A 22,909-nucleotide genomic window follows, 5' to 3' on the forward strand; every position below is an offset into this window, starting at 1 on the left:
TCCACCCTGTTCTGTAACAAACTTTTCAATGTATTTGTTATAGACTCTTACATACACAAGCTACTAAAACTCAAGAGTTTTAACTATGCAGAGATTTCCAATATTCTATATTGTAATCCAAGAGAAAAGCAATTTTGCAAGCATATTGAACTAGTCGTAATTATGTAGTTACAGATTAATAACTAAATTATTTACCCTATTGATCCATTTTCTTAAACAATAAACAATAACTGACATTCCTAATAAATTTACGATAAATATCAGAAATATTAGCGTACTGTACAAATGCTAGCGGTGTCAATAAGGAAAATTCGAATATATGTTGTAATTTAGACCTGACAGTTGTATTACATAATTATCGATCAGAGGATTACCAAAAATAGCTTTATAGCACTTGTACGGAGACGCACCAACAACAGATCAGCACTAAAAGCGGGTAAGTCATAGAGTTATTAATGCAGGCAAGGACTACTGAAAGAGACAGGCAAACGGTACGAGTGGACAACACATTACTATTTATAATAATTAATAGCTAAATATTTGCATTATTGCCTACAGTATGCGATGTCGTTGCTCCGTGGGGAGTCTCACTGGTACTTACAGTATTTTAGGCTCAGTGGCCTGGTCCGAGGTCGACATTCACTACAGTATAACCTGCAGTTGTTGACTACACTACAGTATATAATGCAGTATTTAAACCATAACTCTCGATAATATAATCTGACATTAACCGGAAAAACAATAATAATATACGTATACGAGTACGTATATAGTAACCAATAAAACCCGGCGTACCTTCATTAATTACGTGCAATCAGCGATTGTTAGGCACAACCGTCTTAATACTGTATGCGTATGCTTATCATTTATCTCTAACTTTAATCAATAGATTCGCTGTTGATAAATTGTAAAAAAAAGAACATGAAATTCTGCATTGCACTGCCATGGACCAGTCGATTACAACAAATAAATTTTTGATACCTACGGATCGACCCGTGATGAGTACAAATTACGAGAGACTACTCTAGAGAAAATTTGTACTCAAGTTCGAGTCCCAGTTTTTGCTAAATAAATACAATAAATGGTTCGAATTGAAACTAGAACTCTAACAGGTAGTTACAACTTACTGTAATCACAATCCGTTAGTTATACTGTACTGTACAGTACTGTACTGTACTGTATGCATACCTACAGTACAGTATACTGTACAGTGTACAGTACAATGTGTTGCTGAAATACTGTACTGTACTGTACAGTACTAATTGTACAGTATTTTCCTGCCGTACGAACTACAGTACTGTACCACTCTAAGATACAGAATTAGAGACAAGACCATGGACTAACGTACTGTACGGTATAATAGTAAAAGGCGATTGTTAATTGTTGTTACTCTTTTCAGTGCAAATCAGAGCTGAAATGTCTAAAAGAAAGATCACTGGCGATGAATACAATTCTTCATTATGCGCCACTGAAATAAAGAAATCTAGTAATGATGCAGCTGCAACACGGATGTCTATAAATAGTAGATACTACGAAAACAACTTTCGTAAGACACTATCGCATTCGTACAGGTATTTATAGTACTGTAAATTAAATTAAGTATAAAGTTGTAAATTGCAGTACGGTACTGTACGTATAAATCTGCTCGTAATTGCAAATTTGAAATTACTTTGATGAGCTAAAACATCCTTCTTCATGTTGGCGTTAATAACATAGGTCGAGCGCACTAATTTGAAACTTATGCAAATGTACAGCGTTTGTCCAACATCAAAATACAGAACCCATCGGACGTACTGTATTTCATCAATCTATAAAAAATTTACTGTCATTTTACTGCCGATCATTCATGCGCATTTACTGTCTGTACGTGGCTAGTTTTCAGTATGGTTTTCACGTTGTTTGCATGGATTCAGTGTATTTGCCGATCCATTATATAACGTGAATTGAAAAAAAATCAGAAAACATACGATCTGCGTATAATTGCGATTTTGATTTTTTGGATTAATGCATTTAGTCCAATAAACGGAATTGATCCGCTTTTTAATTTTGCCTTCCGTTACTACTGATCCATGTAATACAAATTAGAATTGAAGACGATTCATTTATCAGATAACACTTGTGCGTTGACGGCACATTCGTACGTACGGTATAGACTTGTATTGCACATTTCTTAAAGGTTAAATGGCACTTTCGTTTACTTACGTCATCTTAATGTTTCAATCATTATACAATAATAATTTACCTAAAATGTTTGGATACTTAATTTAGGTTTTGTACAACTGCATTATGCTTTGTAATACTGTATAAGTATAAGGATTGCTACCTTAAATAAGTAAACCGCAGCGATTACTAATAAATTCACGACATACTTGCCTGAATTCTCTTTTTTATGTGCATATGTTTTACCATATTATGTAAGAAATCGGCAATCTTTCGTGGACGGTAAGAACTTACGCATTCCTTATTCAAGTAGTAACTTCTTAATGGTAAAAATGGAGATTATAACCTTAAGGGAACTACAGTAGTAATTGAACGATACTCATAGTATTTAGAACTAGTTACGAAGTTTATTTTATTTTATATAGGTTTTATATTGTACTGTACTTTTTCTACATGTGGACTGCATTATCTAACACTTATCTCGTATTTTATAGATATTACAGGAGCCACCTTATATAATCAACCATTCCAGTGCTGTTGTCTACCTAATTTCTTATCAGACACTAAAGCTGTTCACTCATTAAGGAATCAACTACGAAAAGTGAAATTCTTTAAAAAGTCCAACGATCTTTACTCCTTAAATCAGGTAGCCGGCCTCAGACTGCAGTTAAATGTGATTTATTCAGCACTCGTATCTTTTCGTGAGCACTATGCATTCCGATATGCTGTGATGCGATAGTACGTACTGTAATGATATAGGTCAAAAACGCGTATTTACAGTTAATATCTAAAGATGATAATCTTTGGCTTTTAGTCGGCCGATTTAAAAGGGTCACCTTTGCCAGCAATTCAGTCCTTCAGGTAAATCCAATGCTAAATTTTATTACAGAAATTGAGATCTATTTCAACTTTAACTCCAATACACATCCCGAGAACGTCGCCATTTTACACAGCTTCTCTTAGGATGTAAATTGTAACAATTATAATGTAATGCTAGGGAGTTATTGCTTGATGATGTTTTGCCATGGTTGAGAGACTTGACAGAAATTCCTCTCGACGATACGCTTGACATAACTTGCTCAAAGTATGAATATGGAGGTGATTTGCAATCTCGGACTCTAGCGTAAAACTAGTCGCCCTGCATTTACATGCATTGCATACTGTTTGAGTATACTGTTGGTGATGTTTGAGAGAAATATTATTTACGTCACGGTCATAACTTATATCTTACAGATGTGCTGTTATGTCATGACGATGAGTTGGAAAGAAGACGAATTGCTTTTATTTACTATCTAGTCCCTGAATGGTCTAGCGAAGACGGAGGTTACATACTGTCTTTAGCTTACGATTTACTGATTTTCGCGTTCCGTGGCTAATCTAATAAGTTCGACTTTTAAATTTTTCGCCTTAGGAACGTTAGATTTGTTTTCGATAGACGGTAAGTAGTATTACTTACAGATTCGAAAGCAAAAAGTCTGCTTTGTGATGAATTATATAGTTATGTATTGTATTATAATTTAAACGTGATGCCATCTAATCACAAGAAAAGGAATCCTTTTAATTTCACTTCTTGCCTTTAAATGCTAGACAATGGAGATCCCGATACCGTTGTTAAATCACTGGTTCCGCAGTGGAATAACTTTGTTTTTTTTGAAGTCAATACTATATCTTTTCACCAGGTTACTTACCCAAAAGAAACTTCTAGAAATTAGATCATAAAATAACTAATCCTGAAGTTAATCTGTAATTTTAATCAGCCTATCTCATACAAAGGCTATATTTCAAATTTACTTCACATTTCACCGATTCATTACTTCATGGACGTCGCAGGTATCTGAAGTTATTAGTAAGAGCAAAAAAAGATTGTCTATCAACGGATGGTTTCATGGTCCTAATATTGACAGACCTAAGTTACATAAAATTCCCATTCCCCTTATCTCAGAGACTGAAACACTGGTACAGTACCAACAGTAAATAATTATAACTTAATTATCGACTTACTTTAGATTGATATTACAAGCGTGATTACATGAATCTTATTTCGCACCGGATATTGCATAAGTACGCTGGCGTTTTTTTTATTTATGTGAATCGGTTGGTAGACTTCCTTATCGGATTGGATTAACCCTGTCTATCTTAATATTGAGACTCAATTACAAATTCGGAAGCAATTTGAAGAGAATTCAGAAATTCAATTAATAGATTTTTTGCTGGTAAAATTCATTCGTATTAATTAATTTCGTTAGTACCTCCATTAAATAGCAAAACAGCAACCACTGTTGCACTAAAACTGCATTGCAAGATCATATATATGCAAAATTAAAAGCAAATGACTCTCATACCCACATTTACAGAACGACAAATTTAATGCGGTGTGTTTTGAATTACGGAATCATGCCAATTCAGCTTGGTCTCGTATAGGACCCGCAAATAAATGGTGAAGTAATTGTTAATAGATTATTTGATACAGTGAATCCAATCCTTTTATCGATACCATACTATAATTTTTTCTTGCTTTACTTTTCCAATTTACGGATTTTAGTAGTACAGATATCTCGAAAATTTCATCGTTGCCAGTGAGTGCTAGGGATTGCTTTGATTTATTCAATTCTATAAAGTTCTACACGTTTATTGCAACCTTAACGGGGCTAAATATAGGAGGTTGCAAACCTCTGTTTTCCACGGAAACTGATGAAAGCGATAGTGATACGTTACAAACAGATACATCAAGCAACTACAGCGAGGACCCTGATGTATGTAATATGTAAACTTCATAACGAACTGTAATTTACCTGAAATATATATACCGTATTGTATACAGTAGATATTGTGCAACCTACTTCTAATTGCCATTTTTTGGATATTAAAAAAATGATCCTGTAACTATTATCTCATTCGGTGGCACTGTCTTCTTTTTATGCTGTACTCACTACGCCAGTAATTAAACGACTTAGATTTCACACTTAATTCGAAACGATAGGTTCTTAATAATTACAATGTTGAGATCGATAAAGGTAGCGGCCAGCTCATGTTTCAAGAAGCCCCATGTACATCGAACGATCTGCTATCATTGCCACTGGACTGTAAACAAATGGCAGATACCATCGATCCTGATAACAGCGACTCTATTCATACTAGACAATGCTGTTGTGGTAATTTCCGGCGCTGGAAGCACAAATATTACACGCTCATAAGGGACTCAGACCCAGAAATGACAGAGTTTGGTTTAGATACTGTCATTTTCTTCTGTTCAGCATGTAAGGAACCGTATTGAAAGCGGTAACAATAGTTAGCGAATTCAATTAATTGTTAGAATGTAATTTAGATTGCAGTCCGTTTTTGTAATTTATGTTATCTGTACATAGCATGGAAACCTGAATGTGGAGGAAGTACAGCATATATTGCCAAGGGCGAAGATGATGAGGTTTGTATTCAAAACTAATGCTATCTTAGTCAGCACTAGTAATAATTCTGCTTTATGCTAGCTAACTTTTGTACTGATTTTAATTCTTTCAGCTACTCACCATTCAACCTACCGATAACACACTATCAATAGTATATCGAGATACAGAAACGATAAAATTTGTTAAATACATTAATCATCGTTTACTAGCACTCAATCCTGATAGTAAATGTCCACACTTTTATGACTTGGCAATGACTTATTACGAATGATCTATTTAGCTTATGTATTAAAGTTCCATAATGCAGATATTTTGTTTTGCAACAGTTTAAATTGCAACCATAGAATACCCATCTGTGAAAATTTAATTAAATATTCGCCAATAAACCTAAACGGTTCTGATGTATTTTTACGAATAAAACAAAACTGTCATGCTGATGATGATATTCAAGTTATTACTTATAATTGAAAGTAAACACATAGAAATATTATTCCCAGCATTGGTCACTTGCGCGTTTTATTTGTTTAGTTAGCAAGTAATACTTTCGATTATATAAATTAATATATGAATACGAGCTTTGAGGTATTTAAACTCATAGAATAACTTATTCGTAGTGAACCCACAATAATACTTTACTCTTGGGCTATGATGTACTACGAGCTGTGAAGTCGTTAATTTAAGGAACCACTTATTTGTAGCGAGCTGTAGTGACACTTGATTCTTAAAAGGCTAAAATGCCTTTACAAGCTATACTCTCAACCGATATTCCAGCACTGAAGGAAAAATACTCTGGTCTACGAATTTGCTATCTCCAATTCCCTGCGAAGTTACAAAGATACACGTGATGACTATTGATCTCACCTCGAAATAATTCCCGGATCTTGAATTTTAGCTGACTCGTTAAATAAAATGACTAATTTACGCACTCAAATGCTTCGATCCCCTCTAATTATAATATTATTAATTCTGACCATGACGCCGCCCTTGTGTTACTCTTCGAATGCTATTTATTAACAGTAAATGTCTATTTATATTATGTTATGTATGATACGGTATGACATACAGTATATGAATCTTAAATTTAATATCGAAGAAATAAATTGTTAGAAACTGCAAAATATCTTCCAGTTGAGAAGTTTAAGTCAATATCAAAATTGCACTGTATAGATTCTAAGTCACAACACAGCACACATACTATGACAATACTTAATTAAACTACACTGAGATATTACCACACTGACCAACAAATGACACTGAATCGTGACTTCAGAACACAACAGCAAGCATATATACAGTAAAGGTTCTATTTGCTGCTACTAACAATTGAAACTAGCCATCTAGAATTAGGTCTTGATCACGTTTGCGACATTTGCATTTTCACTTAAGATACACTGATTGCATACTTTCTTAAGCTTTTATCATATAAAAATGAAATTTTATTCCGTATTTATCTAGTTTACTTATGTTTATAAACTACTTCATTATAGTATTTGGTAATGTTAGAGGATACAGTTTCATTTGACGAGCGATTAGGTGTAAGGGAAATAACCTTCTTGTTTACTATACCTCTGGTGTGATTATAAGACATTTAGTACAATAGTAAAGCTCGCCAGGCATTCAAATATCCAGGATGGTAAATCTAGCTTCTAGTTCACTGTTATTTCCCGTTACAATTCTAGGTTGTAGATAGGCTCATTAGTAATGTACACACTTGTACTAAAGAAATTCATTTATTATAACTTTTACTACAATCTGTTACGATTACTATACTGAATTAATATGAACATACTGTATTCAATCTTCTATCATATAAGAAGTACTATCACATAACAGTACCTTAATATTCGTGTACACTGTTTAAAGTTATACTATATAGCTTAAGATGTAGAATATCCAAATCATTCTGGAATGAGCATTATAGTATTTATCAGAATAGTACGATTATTAAACTAAAACTAATAGCTAATCCTAGGTCCCTAGCTATAACGTCATAGTCAATGTACAGTACTGCATTATGCATCTTCACTGAACGTAAAACATTAAGAGTTCACTGGAGAGATTTCAGTGCATATTCACTACCTGAAAGAGGTGAAAAAAGACATGTGCTACCCGGTCCGATACAGCTCTCAGTCTGAGCACAACAGTAATTTTACTGTACTGCATAATCATACGCCACTTGCGTTGCTAGCTTCGAAACCCACTTTTACTGGTTGATCTTTCCTAATGTTTTGAAGCTAACCCAACGTCATCCTCAATATGTATCAGTACATTAAAACATACACTATTGAGAGACTAGATGATTTCTAGGCTAGAGATAATGCATGAATTTAAAGGCCTGATCATAGCAATACCGCTACCACGTAAAACATTCCGATACAATGTAAATCTGATATAACTATTTCTAATATGTGAAACAACACTAACATCCTAAATGTTGTAATTTCTTAAACCAATTTTAATGATATCATAATAATTATATTATAAGTTAAAGTTTCGCATTCTGCAATAGAAGATTTAAAACTGGTATTGACAGTTTACTCTTTCAATCGGTACGGTATGAACCGTTGACAGACACATAACTTTATTTTGATTTATTATTACAACATCCGTGGTAGATTCTACAGTTAACATTCTGAATCAAATTTTATTCAGTATATTGGCAACTTGGTTCACTTTAAACGATTACGGAGCTGTTAGTCTTTGTGACAACTTTTAAAAGTCAAATCAGAATGTTAGGGAGTAATAGTATATTACTGAAAATTATTATTACTAGAAGATGTTTTAGCTATTAATATTACCATTTAAATAATTAAAGTTAAGATAAAAATTTGACAAGTCGCATTATAAGAGCCGAAATGAAATAAAATGTACAGTATTCGGCTTTCCATTCATCATATTCTAGCATTACCACAACCTCACTAATGCGAAGGATACTTGAAACGCAGTTGTACAATGATTCGAATTAATGCCTATTTCAGTACGAAAAATGCAGTAAACTCCGCTCAAACAAAATAAAAATGAATTGATTTCTTTGATCGCCAATTACGAATTTCCATGTTCGCACGAGAAAATACATGAAATAACTTTCGCTCAGATACAGCTCATATCCAGTCGTACAAACATTGTATTTAGCTCATGCTTGACAAGTGCGCTTTCACTACCACGTTCTGTTAGCCAGGACAGTATCTTTAAGACATCTTAGGCAACGAGCCGACTTGCTCTTTAATGAAACAGCTAGTATAATAGAATTCTTATTGCTCGACCTGAATATTTCTTCAATCAGCTGTCTAGCTAAGACCACATACGTAGGCTAAAGCAGGTATAAAAATACAGTAGATTGGTACCAGCTGAGAAGGCTAATATCGTATGCGAAATCTTATCAAACAGTGCTTAACTATTTTCTGATTATATATAACATATATATAAATTATACAGTAGGCTGATAATGCTACGCTTATTCATTCCTCCGTATCCTATCAATCTCACCTCTTCTATCCCAAATAAAACTTTACAAGTATACACATTAAGTGTATTATTATTACTATTATTATTATTATCTACGCAACTAGCACCAATACCATGAGAATGTCCAACAGCTTCCGCTTTTATCTAGAGGTAAATAAAAAATTTTCACAGTCCTTCTTTAAAATTACATTAACAAATTGTGAAATTACCGCTGGCTGTGAAGCAATGCCTTTAAAAAAATTGCCTCCACTTTTAGAAAGATTAGATAATTACAATCGTGCAGTATCTCAACTATAAATCAATACAAGCCGCCATCTTACGGGGGCTTCTAAGAATTTTCTCTTAAAATTCTCTGATATAGTACACTTTGCATAAAGCTTTCTGATATTGTGTATGGGTGAATACAAAGCACAGATCAGCAGCAAAATGCAATGCTAGTGACAACAACACATCTGAAGATTCAGATAGCACAGGGCAGTAATAAATTTTTTCGTGTAAGGAGATTCTTACCATTGTACCAATTCTTCCATACTGTGTTACATAGATGAAGATCTGGTTTCCAAAATTGGAGCATACGATCGCTGTTGGTGTACCATCCACATTGACAAACGACTAAATACAATCATATAATCCTTATTATAATTATTTATCCACATCGGAGTAATCATTTACAGCCATATTATAACTACAGTAAATGCGTTATAAGAATATTGATAATTAATTTACAGTTAGTTTGGTCTGTGTTTAAGGTATTAAAGCAATCAATAATAATTAATACATAAACACATGTATAATATTATAAACACGGAATAGACCCATACTCACAACTATAGCATCTACGAGAGCAGGACTAATGAATTAATTAATTAAAAAGGATACAGCAGTGAAAATAGTCCCTCACCTTTTTCGACTGTACCGTCACCATCGCCCTGCTTGCCAGATACTGTATATAGAAATCCCCAACTGTAAAATACCCTTGATGTCGTTCACAACTTGCTTGCATCAACGTTTAGCGCATTTAAGAATGTACAGTACAGCATATTATACTGTATTTCAATCAGCAGCAAGAATGATTCCGTGTGATACAACTTGGGTTACCGTACTGTACTGTACGTACAGTAGCTTCAACTTACTGTGTACTGTACACTGTACTGTACAGTACCGTAAATCATGTTTACCGCTCGTGATAGTTTATTGATGACAGCGTACTGTACTGCACAGTATAGTAATTTCACTACTGTAATAAGATTCTTGTCCACTTGTACAGTACAGTACAGTACAGTCGTGTGTGCACTACAGACTGTGCAGTACAGTACAGTATAGTGTACTGTACTGTACAATGTACTGTACTGTACAGTACTAATCTTTGACTATCCCTCCTACAGAACAGTATAAATTACAGGTTCTCTTTACTGTGTACTGAACTTTACTGTTCTGAACGTAATTTCACACAAACATGGATGGTGAGGTTCATTCGTAAGTATCGTATAATTGACTGAACAAATTTAGCTTCAAGATCGCTAAATGGCAGCGCGACGTTTTAGAGTAATCTGTTTATTCATTGTCTTATTATTTATTACTAGTCATTAATTAATAAAGTGTGCACTGCTGTACGTATATAGCGTGCATAGAAGACTTTAGAGTACACTGACTTATTATATTAGACTTACTACTTTTTAAATAAACATTTTCATTGATTTGTTCCGTCATTCATGGTAGGTTATATACAACGGCTCTAAACGAATTTGCGCGAATTCCTATCTTTCCTTATTTGCAGCTCTGTCATATGGTACTTTGCGCGATGAAACTAAGAAAAGAGCAAGGTTAGTTATATAGCATTAATTAAATAAATAAATTGTGCAACAGTTGGTCACACCCGTTCGTGCTTTGATGAAAGAAATTTACGGCGTGTTCACGTTAAATTAATTAATTATTGATCGATATCCACCAATTTAGTATTATACTGTACTCGTATTTCGTATAACATATTGTTACGGCGAGTGCGAAATAATGATATACTGCATACGTACGTAGACAAAATCCCTTACGGTGTATTGAAAAGTTTCCATATAAATAAAATTGAAAAACAAATGTAGCTTAATTAAACTGACGTATAAATACTCGCATTACTTGCACATACTGTGGTCAAATACCGAACTGTATTACTGTAATGTACTGTATTGTACAATAGCGTACGTTGGTTATTATTTGAAGTATATTTTATATACTGTATATATAGTATCACGAGCTGGAAATGATTCCAGTATTGATTTATTCTGTCTCTGAGGTTCGGCATAAGTCATCGACTATTAAATATAGAATAGCATAATATAGGAATTTTATTCGCACGGTATGGTATACGGTTTAAGCTAGTACAACAATAGCAATTAACTTAATAATATTAAAGGACTAAGTACTGTACATTGTACAGTACACATAGATTATATATAACATATATAACATTCTATAGCTATCTGTCAGCTTAATTAATTAAATTAGCTTCAAGAAAATTTAGAGTACAGGACTGTGCTATAAAACAGGCATAAATTTATAATGAATTGATTGTTATTTTCGATCTAGTGTAGTGTATGTATGCCGATAATAATTGCCAAATTTACATTAAATTACAGAAATTATGCAGATAACCCGAACGTTTCCGTTGGCTTCCTTTGTATCATTCTATTTTACTACAGTTTCTGGTACAATTTTGGCTAACTTTTTTACCGGTAACCGTATCTTCCAACCGTTAGAAAGTAGTGACAAACTCCTGATGGCGCTCTTGATATGGTATTACTGTTGCTCTAAAATAATTAGTTTGCCTCTCACTTAATTAAGCCACATAATATCATTATATTATTAGTTAACATGCGGACAAAAAATGTTATATAAGATAGGGTAGGATTGTTATTGCCATATTACTTACACAGGTTTATAGGACTACGTAGCTTTAACTAGTAGGGATAATGCAAAGAGCACGACATCCGTTCTTATGGCTAATATACTCCTACGTGTAGTTTATATGAACTCAATAGCTCGCACTTTTAGTAATGTACTACACTTAACAAATGAAATATTCTTTGCTCATTGCGCAGTATTTTCGCTAACTTATAAGACTTAAGTAAAAGCAAAATTTACCTGAGATAATTGGATCACATCCAATCTTATTGCGACCTAAAAATAGTTTTACTTTTCAGGTACTTGTTTTTTTGGGGACCTGCTGATAAAGTCATGTCAGTAGCGAGCTGGAAGCCTGTAAAGGTAGTAATATCGTTAATGGTTTACATATTTTTATACCAGTGACATTAACTCTTCAAATACTTCTAGGATGAACGCTTGTTTTACCTAAATAAGACATTAGCTAGATACCATAAATTCTTTACTCTTAGATCATTATTACATCAATGAAAATGATGAAAACTGCTAAGGATGTACTAATTGGCTCAAAGTTGGGGTATACTGCAAACCCATCATCTATCATAGCAACGGTTTTACCTGCGGCCAGCAAAAGCTGTGGAGGCTCTATGTTTGGTCCCATACACAGAATGTTACGTGGTTCCTTTAAAATCGAAGATTATAAGCATGAATTGCTAAAGCCATCATTGTAGGAAGTCTACAGTAGCATCGTTAACAATCTCTGATTAAAATCGACGCCAAATATTTATGTTTTCTATATACGAGTGCATAGTTGCGCACACCGGGTGAATTACGTGATTTTACTAGTGACATTATTTTCGGAGATTTCGACAATAGAAAATCTATTTCTATATTGATATGCTAGTCTATTCTATATTTCTGAAGACATGTACATGTACTGTAGACATTATCAGATTATACTTTTTATACGGCCTTGCTGCATCGTTGCTAAACAGCTTTCTTTAACTTATTGTTCCGACTAATTTTGGGTTCCTTTTTTATATTGATAATATTAGGAATTTAAGGATTGCCGTTATAACTAGCATCCTTTACCACTATCAATTTCAAAGAGTGATTGACGTCACGAAAGAAACAATTTTACTTGGATCGGCCATAATATTTGTAGCTTTCGGAATTCTATCAGTGATTATGGAAAATTCTATCAACCCATTTGCTTCTATTGAGAAACTTATATATAACATATTGATGATTGGTTCAAGTCAGGAAGATAAAGAAAAGAGAACAAAGCAGGATTAAAACTACATTTTACGTAGTCAATTTTAATGCTATTAGAGCTTAAAGTAATGTTTCCCAAACTTACAATCATGCCTTTCGTATTCGCACGTAAAATGCCAATAATTTAAGAGCGCGATCCGCATTAAAATCGGCGTAAGGTTTTATGAAGCATTCATTGGCATCAAAGCTATCGGCAACTGGATCATGTAATCCATAACTAAAACCTTTTAATTTTTTATTTATTTTTATCGTATATCTATGTTACATGATTGTAAATTGTAATTAAAAGGGAAGAATTTAAATGTGCGTTTTAGTGCCTTTCCTCAGATCTTACTTTGCAATAGTATGTTATGCGAAGTACCTTTCAGCTAACACTGTCGTACCATAGTCAGCAATTCATTTTAACTAACCAAATATTAGATAACGTGCTAGCAGCATTATAGCTCACAAGCACTTCATGGCGCAACCACAAAGCCATCTGTCCAACTCGTAATCAAGGTGACGTTACTTTAACGTTGGAAAAGAAGCACCTATTGTAATGTACGGTATAGATCTGGATACCTCTTTAACTGCATTGCGAATAATAAGCTACAGTATATCTATCCTAAATTATATATGGTAAAAATCAATGATAATAATTACGCGATGACACTGATAATTATAACAAACCATTCAGCTTTTATCATAAGAGTGTAACTATTTTTGTTCTACATCGTAATGTATCCTTCGAAATTATTTTATAGAGCACAACTACGTTCCTCACCAAATATAGTATAACGTAAATACGTAAATAAAATAAATTACGTTTTAGTTTTTGCCTTCACAATCTCATGTACATATTCAGAAGCATAGCATACCTCATATTATGCACGTTGGCAAGTAATAAGAATTCTGAAATCATGAAATATCAAGCTTTGCACTGATACAGTTGCTTACGCCGTTATGAATACCTCTTATTTCCTGCTGTATATGCTCAGGCAAAAGATTTCTCTCCAAATACAAAAACTTTGCAAAACTGGTTTGTAGCAAGGTTGCAGCAGCTGTAAGAATAACAGTGACTACTAACAATAGTAACCATTTCTGAATAGACTGTATGTTGTGGCTTTATTGCCTTCACAATGTTATTTCCTTTATTACGACTGTTAACTAAACAATCGATTACTAATCAAGAGCCATTCCTTCTCATAAAGCAAAATCAAACTAATCCCATCTAGTATGATAGCGTAACCATAAGCAATATCACCTAAGTAAAGTCCTATATAGACTATTCATAATACTAACTGTACAAACAGTAGTCAAATTGCATAATACATCTTGAAAAATTAATTTTACCAGAAAGAATTCTTGGACATAGAACATGCTATGAATCATTCATTTAATACTCCACAAGCACAGAAGAAATAAATTTCTAGCATTATATACAGCATGATTTTATATGCAGCAAAATATTAAAACTAGTAGACGCCGTGGCTGATTGTTTAAAAAGGATTTGCTTCCTATTAATTAAGATGATACAGAGGTGATCCCAGAACACATTTTATTGTTAAAATGTATAATACTTATGGGGCTCTATTATACAGCTAGGCTCTAATCATAGCTATTAACGTTTCTGCAATCTTCTTCTCTTGCCCGGACGTTTATTACCGGCCTGATTGATTTTCATGCAAGCATATACGTATATAAAAACACAAACAAGGATAAAAAAATCAATTAGCTGTAAGAAACTTCTACCACTAAATATGGTCGTTTGCTGCTATCAATGTAATTTTCTTACACTACTGCGCTTCTTTCGAGGTTTACCATGAATCCCAGAGTCAAAAAATGACGTATTCGCGCTTGCACTAGTATTTTTTTTTATATTCTTTTTCTTTCTACCATACCCATATTTCATATCTTTCCTTCCCTTATTTGACAAACGCGGAGACCTGTATGCAGTACGTCCTCAATCAGTTAATTTACAAACATGCCGTGCAATACCATTGTAAAGTAAGATATTTATATTTAAATAAAAGTACCTAGATTTATTTACGTAGTTATCTACCGATTTCTGCGTTTTCATCTCAACTAAATTCGCACCTAACAGAATATGGATATAATACCGTATATTATGATTATGAATATAATATTTTAAGCATAATAGGTACATAATAGGTACATCATATACTGTATCACTGCGCGTATATAGAAGAAAAGAATCACCTTTATTTAGTTTCCCATTGGATTTTCCCGATTGGAGATTTTTTCTGTTAGATATTACCTCTTTTTCTACCTAAATGAGCGATTTAAGAGTAACGCACTTAAGACTACTGCATCTATAGTTATAATTAATCGCACTCCGACTATGTCCATCCATACTACATATTTTAGTATGCCATATATCGCATAGGGCCATGCAAACAAACCTTTTTCCCAAATTTTTTAATGAACTGGATTCTTTTCGCTTTTTCAAAAGATTTAATATTTTCTTGTTTTTCCAATAACTTACGGCGTATCTAAGAGCCCATAATATGTATATTCAGAGAAATTAAATTTACCTTAAAATGATAAAATCTCTTTTACATTAAAATAGTGAATTAATTGAGAAATGCAAGCTTAGATTTTAGTATACTGTCGTGTGATTACATTACACACTACATACTGTACTGCACAGTAGCTACCCAATTTTACATCAGGTTTTCCCTTTATGAATACGATATATTACACGATCATACAACTAACAGACCTTCTGCATATGAATATCAGACTTTACCATCTCCGCAAAATAGTCAGCTGGACGCTTTGTTATAACATTTTCCGAATGCAGTTTGGGGAGAGCTTCAATCACAGCTTTCTGAGCTTGCCTATAACTGCAGATAAATAACAGTACTTACACTCTACTATGGGACTGTCTCCACACAATTATTCCTACTTTAAATAACATAAATTCTAATAAAACTTCTTACAATGACGCTTCCCTCTGGAAATCATCATGAATTCTAGCTACATTATCATCACTAAAAGTTTTATCCACAGCTACTTCCTTTGTAGCATGCAATAGATCCTGAGCTAAGCAGTAACTTAGAGTTACATCAATCCTTTCCAACCAATTAACACCATCGAAAATATCGGAGAGTCTCCGACGCAAGCCTTCCTACGTTTCCGTAAATAAAATAGCAATCGAAAAATTATACGAACAGTACAAGTACAGCATAACTTTCGTAGATTATACATGATATACTCCATATATATGATCCACTTTCACATCATTACACAGATGTTCCACTACCAAAAGTTAGAAATTACTGACCGTATCGTTATGCTGTGTTCGATGTTCCGCAGCAACATCCATTTTAAGACTGTTACGTGGCTAACGCTCTAGATTGGTCTTGTACAAACTACATATATATATGTACTGTATACAGTATATATATCTATATACATAAACTATCACCGGCGAACAGCAAGCACTGACTAAGCCCAGTATAATCCAGTAAAGAACTGTACTATAGTTTTACTTTTATCAAAATATAAATTTTGTACTTGTACTTGTACTGTACAGTACAGTTCTGTAGCGTACAGTACTGTATTTTATTTTGAAATTTTACACATGGTTTTACTGTACAGTACCGTACCAGGACTGTACTGTACTGTACAGTACTACTGTATGGACTTGTAAAGACTACCGTGGTATTTACTGTAGAAGTCCCTGACTGTACACTGTACAGTACAGTACAGTACAGTAAAACCATGTGTAAAATTACGACTGTACCTACGAGCCTGACACGCAAACCGTCGCTTTACTGAATAATTAGTTGTACAGTACGCTACTGTACACTATAGTTCAGCACCATGGCATGGGCTACGGTACTGTGCTGTTTACTTTGCTTTACCAACACCGGTACACTGAGTGTAACAGGGGTAACTTCCAAAATACTGTAGGGCCTATGGACATGGACCTCAAGATCTCGAGGCCCTTGCACTGTAAGGAAAAAGAGTGATACGCAAAGTACTCAAGCTCCTTTTCTGCACAGGAGGCTGCTGCAGGATGCTGCTGCATATTATTAGCTAACAGCATTCAATTCTGATAGTTAGTTGTATCTATTTGCCGCGTCTGTTGGATATGTTGTTATGGCTCTATCCAATACTTGCAGCAATCTTTATTCATATTATCGAGCTATAGGATGTATCTGTAACCATGTACCCTATACGATTCAAATTAAAGGTGGTGAACATTTTGTCATTACCTCGATTGGGAAAACGTTTCACGTATATAATGTGAGATTTTAGTTTTACGACGTACAGCTATATTCTTTAATGAGCTTTACTTTTTATGTATCAACCCATTACACTGCTATATTGTACAATTCTTCAAAATAATACCTTTTATTTCGTTACTATTTTGAACTAATTGCAACTGCGAAGTCTTCAAAACTGAAGCTATTATTTGAAGGTACGGTAGACTAGCCTTAATGAGATACTGTACAGCGCTGTAATAAAGGAGCGGAAGGAATTTTACTGATATCTTTTTTATATAAATAACTACAGAACCGATCATATCCTCCATCTCGTCGAATGACAACTTTTAATACTTGTATTTCATTTCAGGACCGCAGCTTCCTAGCGATATCGAATGTCTTACAGTTAACCCTGACCTAATTTTTGTTGCCTGCTCTAAAGAGATCTTCTCTTTTCATCGCACAGAAAAAGTAATTGCATGCTGACCTTTTTTGCTAGCTCCTTATTCGCATAATTCTCTACTTGTGCGAGCCGTTCAGATTTTATCGAATGTATCTCTATTCTATGCTCATCAATTAATGATTGTTCTTACTATTTCGCCAGCGCAATTCCTTTATTGGCCACTTAGGAAGGATTCATTCCCTTGTTACATTCGGAGAATTTCTATTATCAATTGATGAGAGGAGCAACGTTAAAATTTGGTTTATCGAAACTGCAGGTTAATTTTATACCACTCTGAAACAGGTTTTGCTATGTATTGTCATTAGGAAGTAGGAACTGTCAAGTGCTTTACTCACGATTAATGAATGTTTGCTTTATACTTAGAGCTTTACACAGAGTTTCAGTTTAATAATCAAGAATTTCGTGTCACTTGTGCTATGCACCCAAATACCTACTTAAACAAAGTTTTACTAGGCTGCCAACAAGGCATGCTGCAATTATGGAACATAAAAACTCAGTAAGAGAGCTCTTATTAACATTGAACGTGTAAAATTATAATTTATAAGTCTAAAATGACGACTGACTGTGAATACATAGATCGATTAATTACTTTTTTCGTACTGATAACTGTAACCCCTTTCGTTGTTTTAATCATACACACATATATCAGCAAGCTTGTGTATACTTTTCGTGGCTGGTCATCATCTGTGTTAACCACTGTACAGGTAAATTTGTATTAGTTGCAAAATTATATAAAATTTTAGGAGGCATAATCGGTGTTATTCGGCGCTAAAAGTTCAATGTACTTATGTGCGTATAATTAAAATGCCCAATAGGCTCCAGCTATAGATACTGTAGCTATCGGTCTTGCAAACGGTTCCTGCATCCTTCACAATCTAAAATTAGACAAAACTTTAATGAAATTTAAGCAAGATTCGGGCCCAATCACTTCCATATCATTTAGAACAGGTAAATTCACACTGAGGATATACGTATTACACTTCAAGCTCTTTCATTCGCTGCACTTTTTTTACAAAACATGCCGTCTTAAAAGTGCTAAATGACTTCCGATTTATCTTAAATGTAATCTCTTAACCAATCAAGATGGAGTTCCAATTATGGCCACCTCCAGTCCATCTGGATACGTATCGTTTTGGAATCTAAATGAACGAACGCTTTCATCTACCTTACGAAATGCTCATGGAGGACTTTGTAAGGTAGATTTCGTAGCAGCTCAGCCTTTACTTATTTCCGGTGGTTCTGATAACACACTCAAAGTATGCGATAGAATTAAAGAAGTTTACACTCATAGGACAAAATTTCTTCGTTTATACAGTAGCTGAGATAACTAAATTCACTTCTAGGTATGGGTCTTTGACAAATCCGATGAAAGCGCTAGGATGTTAATATGTCGTTCGGGACATTGTAGACCACCTAATAGAGCGCGATTTTACGGCAATTCCAGTCAATTAATTATAAGCTCAGGTATTTTATAAAGTTAAAGTTTTTACTATGTTATCGGCTTTTGATATCTAACCAATCCATAGATGCAACTGGTTCTCTAAGAATTTCTTCCGTTGTTAATGATGCCTACGCTCACGAATTATCGAAAGGTTCGCCATTGCATCTGATTTTAGTGTTAACAAAGTAATCTTTCATTACTTTAATAACTGAAGCAACGAAATAATATTTAATTGTTTTGTATTAACTACATAACGTTCTATTGAAATAATTTCAAAAGGATACGGCAATGAAAAAAGGATTGAAGTTAGAAATGCCAACATACCACAAATAACGGCCTTCGCGTCAGGTAATCATAATTTACTTAATATCTTAAAATATTAGTACAAGAGTACATTACTACAGGATATTTACTCACAGTCTACTCTAACCAGATTCTGCTAGAGAAAAAGAGTGGGATAGTATCGTATCATGTCACCTCGGTAGAGCTGCAGCTCTTATGTGGAGCTTTCGTAACAAAAGTATTGGCAAGCACAGGTTACGACCACCATCGGATCAACTGGAAAACAATGGTCTAACAACTGCTACCGCTGTAACCATCACGAGTTGTGGAAATTTCGCTATTGTAGGACTATCTACTGGCTATGTAAATAAATTTAATATACAATCGGGCCAATACAGAGGCTCTTACGGAAATCCGAAAGGTATAGATAATTACTTACGTAATAGTAATACGAATATGCCAGCACTCTAGAAACCTACACCATTCTTAGATTAAGCTAATGGTAATCTTCATTTTAAAGCTCATGCAGATTCCGTGCAATGCATTCTTAATGATGCCTGTAATCGTCATTTAATAACTGGTGGCTCTGATAAAATACTACAGGTTCACTTAGATTCTTTTATTAAAGCTTTTTACATAGTACTAAAGTGCACCATTGTTATTTATAACACGCTGTTGATAAATAACTATATAGAATATTCCTAACAAACACAATAATTAATTCTCTATTCTTGACTGTACGAGTATAGTGTTGGAATTTACACAGCCGTACCCAAGTTAGTTTAGTCACATTTAACACCCCTGTAAGTCTTGGAACGATACACAAAGAGAGGTAGTATTTCAGAATCTGAAAAGCACTTGTCATTCTGTACGTATCTACACTATGGTAACGGTCATTCATTAACAGGAGCTATTTATATTTACAATTAGCTGCCTTGTCGCAATCGCATGTGAAGATTTTACCTGCTACGTTGTTGATATCGACATGATGAGAATCATCAGATCCTTTTCTGGACATGAAAACTGCATAACAGATTTGGTAGCTATGCCATTGAACCACAAGTTATCAAAATACAGTATATAAAACTTAATTTTTCGTTTATTCTTTAACCCTTATCAAGGCGCTAAGTTTTGACTCTCGATGGTTAACGACATCTTCGGTAGACGGATCAATTAGAACATGGGATATACCATCGGCAAGGTACCACTCATCTTCAAGCGCAATTGTTGTACATTAACAAAGAATTTTTGATACCTTATGAGGAAATTCAAATTATTCCCTTTTATCAACCTCACCTGGTTTTATACTATAGGCTAATCGACACATTTCAGCTAGAATCACCAGTGACAAGTCTCTGTTTTTCTTCTACTGGAGAATATTTGGTTATAACACTTGCAGACAGTGTCGGATTGCATCTTTGGTGGGTTCTGCACACTAAAATCTTGATAAATTTATGATGCACACCTATTAAATTTTTTATGTATTTATATTGCAATTGGCGTAGGTCAAGTAAAATTATTTATTCTTCAGTACCGTTTCTCTCGATATCGCCGACATCTATGGAGCTGAAAGGTAAAGCTAGCTTAATCAGCTAAAACTTATTGGCGCAATGTATCTAACTTCACCTTTCAATCCTACTGGATACAGTATCTGCTGTAAAAGAATTTGTAGTAATCGAGATAGATGACCTTTAGCGGCATTAGTAAAACATCCCTTCTGATTCCGTTAATGGTCTATTTTCCAATTAAAAATAATAAATGTAAACATTATCGATAGAAATAAACCCAAGAAAACTTGAATATTTTGGAGATCATGCTTCACTACAAAGCTTGCAATCTTATATTTCAGAAAAAACTGTGATCATCGACAATACTGACCATCAGATTAAGCATGTCGGCGCTAGACATAATAATGAGCCTAGTAACCTCATCACGTTATCCCAATTGCCTCATACACATTGGAGAAACATAACAAACCTGGAAGTCATTCGTGTAAGGATCTAATTTGCAAAATGTGCCATTTCACCTCTTTACATATATTTCATCCAATATCAAACTTGTAGCAACGTAATAAGCCGAAGGAACAGGATGTAACAGTGAAGCCAGTGCCTTTTTTTCTACGTCACAGTAAAAGCCCCAAGACAGATCCTACCAAGTCAGAATCTGAGGTATCAGTAATATTTTCAAGATGGTAATCATTTCTGAATAAATGTATAGAAAAGAAAGAAGCATTGCTTATTGTTATGGCCAATAATTAACATATGCCATGATTATCACCTAGAAAACGAATCTGCGTGGAGTAATTAATGCTGTTGTAACGTCACGCTCCAGTTTGCAAGAGACTTTAACTCTATATCCGAAGATTCGAAAGAGTATGTGACAACTTAGTAAACACACTACTTATGTAAAGAGTATAGTTACATATTTAACGAAGCATCTCCACCCTTAAATTATAAACATTGAGATTAGGTTCTGATGGTATTAGCATCATGAAATCTCTGGGACCATCAGCTATAGACTTTGAAATCCGCATGTTAGGACCGGATACTGGAGGAAGCCATGACTTACTCGGAAGCTTTATGTTACTTTGTGAAGACCTACTTAAAACTGGAAATGATTACGAAATCGTGCAGTCATATTTGTCGCTATTCTTACAGGTAGACGGAGGATTCAGAAATCTTGCATGATTCCTGTAATTAGAGAAGAAGATATAATAACTTTTTGATTGATTTATGACTTACTATCCGATAATTGTAGGTTCATATGAAGACAATTACCGACAATCAGATTTTACGCAATCAAGCAAAGTGTCTTCTTGAGGCAATTAATCAAACTTGGCCCACGACAGCGAAACTACTGGATGAAAATTTATGCCTTGTTTCTTACTGTAAAAATCTCGTACTATAGGCTACATTATCATGTATCGAAGAATGCGAATGCATGGTAGAGTAAATACAGCGAATAAAACGATACTATGAATCATACCAATGCTGAATCTGCAAATTCCTATCAGCCAATACAGTATTTGCCAAATATTATGAACCAATAGTTTACAAGTGTTTTAAATTTTACATCGGCAGTAATGTGGCTAAATTTATTAAAATTCTGACAAAGGCGCTCATATTGGAATATCAGTACTGCACAATATTGTAGCATTCATTAACAGTGACAGTAGGCTTTCGTATTCTCTCAGCAGAATAGTAGTAGTATCCCAGTTGTGGACTAACAAACGCGATTATGTACTTCAAAATAATATTATCTCTAAAGACTTTTAACACAATTGAAGGTCATATCTTACTATATACTTACTCTGTCAAAATTTACATCAGTT

At 34.1% G+C, this 22,909-nt stretch overlaps 4 protein-coding genes across 4 annotated transcripts; 3 read left to right on the forward strand and 1 right to left on the reverse strand.

Annotated features, from left to right (window-relative positions):
* Nucleotides 1–2,710: 2,710 nt before the first annotated feature.
* TRIADDRAFT_27646 (uncharacterized protein) lies at nt 2,711–5,835 on the forward strand (the record flags this gene model as incomplete). Its single annotated transcript, XM_002113881.1, has 13 exons — nt 2,711–2,806; nt 2,975–3,021; nt 3,158–3,258; nt 3,394–3,483; nt 3,572–3,598; nt 3,748–3,839; nt 3,991–4,116; nt 4,263–4,373; nt 4,515–4,597; nt 4,706–4,924; nt 5,299–5,417; nt 5,526–5,584; nt 5,677–5,835. Coding segments are annotated over 13 exons (1,329 nt in total), but the record flags the coding sequence as incomplete, so codon positions are not given.
* A 4,650-nt stretch (nt 5,836–10,485) lies between these two features.
* Nucleotides 10,486–12,634, forward strand: TRIADDRAFT_57828 (uncharacterized protein; the record flags this gene model as incomplete). Its single annotated transcript, XM_002113882.1, has 5 exons — nt 10,486–10,505; nt 10,749–10,852; nt 11,660–11,816; nt 12,224–12,287; nt 12,416–12,634. The coding sequence occupies 5 exons, from the start codon at nt 10,486–10,488 to the stop codon at nt 12,632–12,634; spliced, it is 564 nt and encodes a 187-aa protein (XP_002113918.1).
* Nucleotides 12,635–14,778: 2,144 nt separating this feature from the next.
* On the reverse strand, nt 14,779–16,506 carry TRIADDRAFT_57829 (uncharacterized protein; the record flags this gene model as incomplete). The annotated part of the gene is made up of 8 exons (XM_002114198.1): nt 14,779–14,826; nt 14,953–15,103; nt 15,194–15,254; nt 15,378–15,447; nt 15,581–15,670; nt 15,901–16,018; nt 16,121–16,308; nt 16,465–16,506. The coding sequence occupies 8 exons, from the start codon at nt 16,504–16,506 to the stop codon at nt 14,779–14,781; spliced, it is 768 nt and encodes a 255-aa protein (XP_002114234.1).
* Nucleotides 16,507–17,285: 779 nt separating this feature from the next.
* Nucleotides 17,286–22,485, forward strand: TRIADDRAFT_27735 (uncharacterized protein; the record flags this gene model as incomplete). The annotated part of the gene is made up of 23 exons (XM_002113883.1): nt 17,286–17,423; nt 17,445–17,489; nt 17,771–17,863; nt 17,997–18,111; nt 18,219–18,351; nt 18,505–18,559; nt 18,671–18,803; nt 18,939–19,111; nt 19,199–19,319; nt 19,382–19,447; nt 19,576–19,644; nt 19,730–19,999; nt 20,099–20,181; nt 20,328–20,410; nt 20,509–20,617; nt 20,700–20,779; nt 20,892–20,999; nt 21,084–21,151; nt 21,389–21,570; nt 21,642–21,769; nt 21,910–21,954; nt 22,043–22,235; nt 22,336–22,485. The coding sequence occupies 23 exons, from the start codon at nt 17,286–17,288 to the stop codon at nt 22,483–22,485; spliced, it is 2,640 nt and encodes an 879-aa protein (XP_002113919.1).
* Nucleotides 22,486–22,909: the final 424 nt, after the last annotated feature.

This window comes from Trichoplax adhaerens, genomic scaffold, assembly GCF_000150275.1.
Source record: "Trichoplax adhaerens TRIADscaffold_7 genomic scaffold, whole genome shotgun sequence".
Classification (NCBI taxonomy): Eukaryota; Metazoa; Placozoa; class Uniplacotomia; order Trichoplacea; family Trichoplacidae; genus Trichoplax; species Trichoplax adhaerens.